Consider the following 8,512-nt stretch of genomic DNA (forward strand, 5'->3'; position numbering starts at 1 on the left):
ATCAATATGAGGCAAGGGATACCTGTTCTTCACTGTGACTTTGTTTAACTAGCGATAATTAATACACATACGCATAGAACCATCCCTTTTCTTCACAAACAAGACAGGAGCACCCCAAGGTGACACACTGGGCCGAATGAAGCCCTTATCAAGCAACTCCTGCAACTGCGCCTTCAACTCAGGAGGAGCCATACGATATGGAGGAATAGAGATGGGCTGGGTGCCCGACAACAAATCAATGCCGAAATCAATATCTCTATCGGGCGGCATGCCCGGAAGATCAGTTGGGAACACATCTGGATAGTCCCTCACTACTGGAACTGACTCAACTGTAGGGGTATCAATACTGACATCTCTCATATAAGCTAGATATGCATCACACCCCTTCTCAACCATTCGTTGAGATTTAAGAAATGAAATAACTCGGCTGGGAGTATACTCTAAGGTACCTTTCCACTCTAATCGCGGTAAGTCTGGCATAGCCAGTGTCACGATCTTAGCGTGACAATCAAGAATAGCATAATGGGGCGACAACCAGTCCATGCCCAAGATAACATCAAAATATACCATGCTGAGTAACAATAAGTCAGCTCTGGTCTCAAAACCACTAAGAGCAATCAAACATGACCGATACACGCGGTTCACAACAAGAGAATCTCCCACAGGAGTAGACACATAAAACAGGAAAACTCAAAGAATCCCGGGATACGCCCAAATATGGGGCAAAATAAGAGGACACATATGAATACGTAGATCCTAGGTCAAATAATACCGACGCATCTTTGTGACAGACTGGAACAATACATGTAATGACAGAGTTGGAAGCAACTGCCTCTGTACGAGCCGGAAGAGCATAATACCTGGCCTAGCCTCCCCCTCTAGGGCGACCTCGACCTCCCCGACCTTCACCTCGAGCTGGATGAGTAGGTGGGGCGGTAGCTGGTGCTGGAATCATGGCTTGAGGACCCGGTGGAGCATGTGGTGGCTGAGAAGTCTATGGAGGTGCAACCCTCCTAAGTCTGGGGTAATCCCTCACCATATGGCGGGTGTCTCCACACTCAAACAACCCCTCAGAGGGCATGGTTGTTGTGACTGACTCGGGCCAGGTCTGCTGGACTGGCCGCTAAAAGTACCCCGAGCAGGAGGCACACTAGATATTGGCGGTGCATAATAAGGCTCCTGGGGCCTAGAAGGGGCTGGAACACCACTGGCAGCTGGAAGAGCTGAATGAATGGGGCGACCCACATAACCCCTACCATGGCAGGCTATTGGGGCACGAGCTCCAGAATAAGAACTAGTCTCTCGAGACCTTTTGGCCTCTCTCTCCTCTCGGTCTCGGGCAGGCATGCCCTCCAATCTCCTAGCAATACTCACAACCTGCTGGTAAGGAATATCCATCTCCAGCTCCCTGACCATACTAATCCTAATACTGGGGTGAAGTCCCTCAATAAATCGTCGAACCCTCTCTCGAACTGTGGCAACCAAGGCCGGTGCATGTCGGGCCAAATCACTAAAGTGGACTGCATACTATGACACAGTCATAGCACCCTGGCGCAGCTACTCAAACTTCACGCGCCATGAGTCCCTGAGGCTCTGTAGGACATACTCACTCATAAACATGTCCGAGAACTAAGTCCATGTGAGTGAAGCTACCTCAACCGGACTACTCAACTCATAAGCACGCCACTACTGATAGGCTGCTCCTCTAAGCTGAAAAGTGGTAAAAGAAACCCCACTTGTCTCTGCTACGCCTATAGTACGGATAATACGATGACACTTCTCCAGAAAACCCTAAGCATCATCTGTAGCCAATCCATTAAATGTAGGTGGGTGGTACTTCTAGTACCTCTCAAGTCTGAGCTGCTCTGCCTCAAAAGCGGCTGTCCTAGTGTCATGCTGAACTGGGGCTACCGGCGGCATAGGAATGAACTCTAGGGCCTGATTAACCTGGACCCTCTACTCAAAAGTGTGGGCTGCGGGAGTCTGTGCCCCTCCCCTGGCCTGAGATGTGGTGGGAGCTAACGGAATCAATCCAGCATGAGCTAAGGTGCTGAACATGCTCATGAACTGGGCTAGAGTCTCCTGGAGTGGTCCAGCAATAGGAACCTCTGGTGCCTGGCCTCCAGCTGGAACTGCTGGGGGCTCCTCTATTGCAGCTCGCGCGGGTGCTCTGGGTGCACCGCGTGGCCGTACTCTACCCCGGCCCCGGCCTCTGGCTGCTCTAGCAGGGGGCGGGGGTGCCTGGTCATCAGATCCTCCGGTACGGGTCCTCACCATCTGCGAGAAAGAATAGAATAGAGAATTTTTAGAATTTGATGCCAATAACTCGCACGACAAGGAATCAAAGAAGTTTGTTTGTTCCTAACAGTTCCACAGCCCCCCGAAGATAAGTACAGACATCTCCATATCGATCCGCGAGACTCTAATAAACCGGCTTGTGACTCACGACTCCTATGAACCTAGAGCTCTGATACCAACTTGTCACAACCCAATTTCACCCTCCGTGAACTGTCGTGACGGCACCTAGTCTCTAAGATTAAGTAAGCCTAGCACTTTTGTGGAAGTGAAACTAAAGCATGAACATTAACTACTAACAGTAACAAATATCTTATAAGCAACTAAATACCACTCGGCATATACAATTATCACCTCTGAAAATGTACAAAACAATTTCCCAAAATCCAGAATACCGTAAGTCACAAGCTACTAAGAAATCTTAACCGTTCTATACATCATTTCTACAGAAAGAAGGAAAAATGAACATAGGGGGATAGAGGGGGACTTCGAGGATCTGCAAAAAGATGTACCTTGAAGTCTCTAATAAGCAACAGCGACTGCAATTAATGATGAGGCTGGTAAGATGAATGTTGCGACCAAACACACTCACGCAAGTATACGCGGTCGTCAAGTAATAAAGTGACTCAAAGTCGGATGTCGAACCCACGAGGACTTATGATTAACTATTAACTAAATTAGCCTATCTTAATTATCTAAACAAGAATTAAATCTAAAAATATTTTATTCTAACTAATTAAATAAGAATAATATAAATAATAAACTTTGAACAGAGAAAGAGCAGACTTTTATGATATCAATGTAATGAAAACGATCTAGGGTTATGGGCTATCTAACAATCCTATTGTATTCTTCAATTGAATTGACCGACTAATTTATCTAGCTTATTGGTTGACAGGGTTAATGCTCATAAGAATCTGTCGAGTTCTTACTCGCCTATTCAAGCTAACCTAACGCCTATATGTCTATGGAGTTAGAATCAACAAGAACGCATTTATAATTCCTGTAAATCAACCAAGCAAGGCAATTAGGTATATGTCTATCCTAACTACGAATCCGTTCCCCGATGCCCGAGTTCAAGAACTTGCCCTACTCAATCCTATATGCAATATAGAATTCCCACTTTCGAGTTCAATTCTAGATTCGTAGATAATATTCAATTGGTGATCAAGCAATTAAATAATTAAGCGCAAGATTGAATAAATAAACTAATATGATAAATCAAGAAGTCAAAATCAATATCCGAATAACAATAGTCATGAAAGAACCACAACCCTAGAACGTGAAGTTTAGCTCCACATAGTCATGGTAGCCAAACAACAAATCATATAAAGAAACATAAAAATTACTAAGTTTGGTGGGAGAAAGATGAAACTTGATGAATTCCGGCCTTCACAGCTTTTTCCTGGCTTTTTTCCTCTTCCCAATATGTTAGATAACCTCAAAGAGGCGTTTTTAGCTTATATATTGCGTACAAAAGTCGTGGGCCAAAGCTCTCCTATTCCTAGTCCAAATCGGCTTCAGGGGTTGATGCTAAGGTGGATGCGACGCATCCACCTTGTCCTCCATTTCAATTTTTTGCCTGCGAAGGTGGATGCGACGCATCCACCTTGTCCTCTATTTCTCAGCTTGCATGCGATGGTGGACGCGACGCATCCAGCTTCACTTCTACTTCCCAGTTTCGCATGCGATGGCAGACGCGATGGCCCAACTTCACTGCTAAGGTTGCATGCATGATGATGTTTTCCTAGGTTGGATGCGACGCATCCAACCCTTCTTCCTCTAGCTAAACCACCTTTTCTTCATATTTTGCACTCCGAACACCTTAAATCGTCACACATAACTTAATTAGTCATCAAACCAATAATTACACCATGTTGGGTGTTTTAAAGATTAAATAACATCAAAAAGTGGTTAAAGCATGGGCAAAGTAACATCAACACAGATCGAAATATGCCAAACATCAATGAACCTGGATCTGCACACAAAAATATGTGCAGGAAAGGGCGTGAGTACACCACAACGATACCCAGTAAGTGCCAAGCCTAACCTCGGTTGAGTAATGACGAGATCAGGTCAGGGCCCTACTGGTATAAATATAATGAAATAAGACAGAATAAAATATCGTAGTAAAACAAATACAAAAATCTAACAGGAATAGAATCAATGAAAGACAACAGCTCAGAACACAGTGATAATAACAGGGGATCTCCCGAGATACCGTCTCGTAGTCTCAAACGTAAATGTGTAGGGGGATCTCCCGGAATACCGTTCTGTAGTCCCAAAATAAATATGCAAAATACGGGGATCTCCCGGAATACCGTTCCGTAGTCCTAAAGTAAATATGCAGTAAAGGGGGGATCTCTCGAAATACCGTTCCGTAGTCCCAAAGTAAATATGCAGCGCAACTAACCAAAATAACAATTACAGCAAGAAATCCTACAGTTTAGACTAAGTTCAAGTCAAGGAAAGCAAGTAATTTCACTAAAACATGTTGCACAGAGTTCAAATAGGCAGTTAAACAAGTAGGCATGCTATTCTAGTCTAAACAAGATAGTTACATATGCTAGTGTGTTTCAAATAAGGAGAAAAACAAGTTATGACTTAATGAAAAATGGAGTTTTACAATAAATAGCTTGTGTACGTACTCGTCACCTCACGTACACGGCGCTCACATATCAAACAATACAAAATCCTAAGGGGAGTTCCCCCACACAAGGTTAGGCAAGCCACTTACCTCGAACCAAGCACAAATTAATCCGTCACAATGATCTTTCCACGAATATCCGACTCCGAATGGTTCAAATCTAGACAAAACCAATTACATAACATAAATATAGCTACAAGAAACTAATCTAGCTAACAAAACCAAAGCTAAGGTAAGAAATTAGAAAAATGCCCAAAAAAAGACTCCCCGGGCCCACGTCTCGGAATCGGGTAAAGGTTACCAATGAAGAATAGCCATTCTCTCACAAGATCACTTGTACCAAAATTATCCAAATCTGATTTCTAAATCCCACTCAAAACTCAGAAATTCGTTTGGGGAATTTTTTCCCCATTCTCCCAACTTTCTCACTCAAATTCCTTAATTAAATGGAGAAAACGACCATAGATTAATAAAATACAACCAAAAATAAGTTAGGAATCGTTACCCCAAAGCTTTCTCTGAAAATTCCTCAAGAAATCGCCTTCTCTCGAGCTCAAAAATCAAATTTGTGAATATGAACCTCAACCCTCAATTCTGCCCCTTTTCTGCCCAGTGATCTTCACACCTGCGGGCCATGGGTCACACCTACGATGCCGCATCTGCGAAAAATCCCTCGTAAGTGTGAAAATCACTTAAGAGGGCTGGGTCCGCATCTGCGGCAGTGGGGGCCAAACATGCGCATGCGCGCCTGCGGAACATTGTCCGCTTCTGCGATCTTCCTCCGCGTCTGTGAATACTTGGGCGCATCTGCTGGCATCGCAGATGCGGAAATTCCTTGCACCTGCGACCCCTGGTCAAGCCTCCGAATTCCGTATCTACGCCTGTTCCCCCGCACGTGTGAGCCCGCACCTGCGGTCTCCCCTCTGGAGGTGCAAAACACTAGAACCAGCAAAAACTCAGCAACTTCCCTAAGTCCAAAATGCATCCGTTAAGCATCCGAAACACACCCGAGGCCTCCAGGACCTCAACCAAACATACTAACCAATCCTAAAACACCATACGAACTTAGTCGAGCCCTCAAACCACATCAAACAATGCAAAAATCAAGAATCACCCTCCAATTCAAACTTAAAGAACTTGAAACTTCAAAATTCGACAACCGACGCCGAAACCAGCCAAAACTCGTCCGATTGACCCTAAATTTTGTACACAAGTCATATTCAATATTATGGACCTACTCCAACTTCCGGAATCAGAATCCGACCCCGATATCAAAAATTTCACTATCGGTCCAAAACTCCAAAAATTCGACTTTCGCCATTTCAAGCCTAAATGAGCTACAGACTTCCAAAACACAATCTGGATACGCTACTAAGCCCAAAATTATCCAACGGAGCTAACGGAATCGATGGAACTCCATTCCGGAGTCATCTTCATACAATTCCGACTACGGTGCCAATCCTAAGGCTTAACCCTCCATTTAGGGACTAAGTGTCCCAAAACACTCCAAAATCCAAAACGAAACCTCCCGGCAAGTCACAATAGCAGAAAAAGATACGGGAAAAGTAGTTAAATAGGGGATCGGGGCTATAACTCTCCAGACGGCCGACCGGGTCGTCACAGTCGCAGGAAAGAAATAGAAAGTATAGATTAGAGGGATAATGGTATTTATCTTGATTAGAGAAGAGCTACAAACCTCCATTACCTTTTTACAAGAGAATCTGCTTACTCCGAAATTTGAACGTGGGCCTAGAAGGGGAATAATCTGGCCTTCTCAAATCTACTCGCTTGAAATTTGAACCTGTTTATCTTTTGACTTACTATATAATATACTAGCTAATGAATTCGGCTTCCACAGCTAACCAATCTCGGCAAACACAAAAATATTCTGCAAAAACGTTTTTAGTTTTGAATTATCCTTTATAATGACATTCAATAATCTGCTTTCATTAGTTTTTCTCTCTAATTGCACAATTTTGAATAGATTATTAGACACTCATGCAATACCTTCCAACTCACTTCCAACTCAATTCAAACAATCACTCCTTAATGTCTATTCAGCACTTAACATGAACCTACTTATATTCCTTGTCAATTACTGAAGTTTTTTGTTTGACAAAAATTTCTCTACCAACTTAGGAAACAGTAGCGCAATGAAAAGAGTGATCAAAATTATCGAAAGACATGCAAATGACAAAATACTACTTTTGTACATGATACTTTTGACTGTGTGCGTGAACCGAATCTTTTTTCTTATTATTAGTGTCATTTAAACCTTAATTAGTCGTACTTTAGTGTGCGCATTTACTTATATTTGTACCACAATCATACATTTTTAGTTTTAAGTTCCGTATAATATATGCTTCTACCTTTTGTCTCCACTTGTGAAAGTATTGCTAGGTTTTCAACATACATTCCTCTTGAGCCGAGGGTCTATAGGAAACAGTCTCTCTACCTTCACAAGGTAGGGATAAGGTCTGCGTACACATTACCCTCCACAAATTTCACTTGTGGTACCGCATTGGGTATGTTGTTGTTGTTATTATTATTGATTCATCATTTGTACATTGGCATAATACCTCAGGACCCCTGACTTGACACTTTTAATTTGGTGCATACCTGAAATACTTTTTGATCCTAATTATCTCCTGATCTTGGAACTTTGATAGTCTTCACTCCCTGAACTTGGCAGTTTGATAGCGTCCAAAAGTCATACCATCAAATAATTTTGTATAATTATGTGTTGTATATGTGTTAACTAGTTTATGGTATTTAGGTTAAGGAACTTGAGAATTTGAGGAAGGAAGATGAGAAGAAACTAGTAGAAGCGAGGCGTCAAAAGGAAGAGGCATTGGCCTGTGTTGCGAAGGAAAAAGCATTAAGAATGGCATCAAAGGAAGAGGCCAAAGCAGCTCAAAAAAAGGCTGAAAGAGAGGCACAAAGAAGAAAGCGTTCGGAAAGAAAAGCACTAAAAAAATCTGAGGCCAAGAAGACTGCACTAAAGTCCTTAGTTCACTCCCAAAAGGCCATGAAGTATCAAAGCTTACTTAGGATACTTGTGGTTTTGATAATATTTTACGTTTATTTCTTTGAGTTGAGATGAACCTTGAGTCAATAGAGAAGAAAAAGGGAGGGATATGTTTAGCATGTTATCGATGGCTAAGAAACTTATCCTGAATTTCTCTATTTTTTGCTTAATTTTATTAAATATTAAGAAAGTAATATTTTTTTGTGTTTCTACGAATTACTTGCATATGACTGGGGAAAAACAATAGAGAGACTTAATATAATTCAGAGCTTTGTGCAAGTAATGTTGTGCTCAAGGTTAATAACTAATCACCTACTATGTTTTTACTTTGGAGCAAAAGTAAAATTATCTCTGTATGATATATAGGTCATGGTTCGAGTCAAGAAATCAGACACCGACACTTGCTCCATGCAAAGTTACTTACACACTTTCTTGGGGTGCGGCCCTCTCCCTTGCCCTACGTGAACGCATCACACAAGGATGATTCATGCACCGGGTTATCCTTATACGTGTGTGAAGAGAAGAGGCGGAGGTAGGCAATA

General features: G+C 42.5%; 1 protein-coding gene across 4 annotated transcripts in view; it reads left to right on the forward strand.

The window, feature by feature from the left end:
- Positions 1-8,180, forward strand: part of LOC104105578 (U-box domain-containing protein 35) — a 46,992-nt gene extending 38,812 nt beyond the window's left edge. For all 4 annotated transcript variants that reach the window (XM_018773947.3, XM_070177317.1, XM_070177320.1 and 1 more), the window contains exon 7: positions 7,719-8,180. In XM_018773947.3, coding sequence (XP_018629463.1) covers positions 7,719-8,045 — 327 coding nt within the window. In that variant the 3' untranslated portion in view covers positions 8,046-8,180. The remainder of the gene's footprint in view (positions 1-7,718) is intronic.
- Positions 8,181-8,512: the final 332 nt, after the last annotated feature.

Source organism: Nicotiana tomentosiformis, chromosome 6 (genome assembly GCF_000390325.3).
Source record: "Nicotiana tomentosiformis chromosome 6, ASM39032v3, whole genome shotgun sequence".
Lineage (NCBI taxonomy): Eukaryota > Viridiplantae > Streptophyta > Magnoliopsida > Solanales > Solanaceae > Nicotiana > Nicotiana tomentosiformis.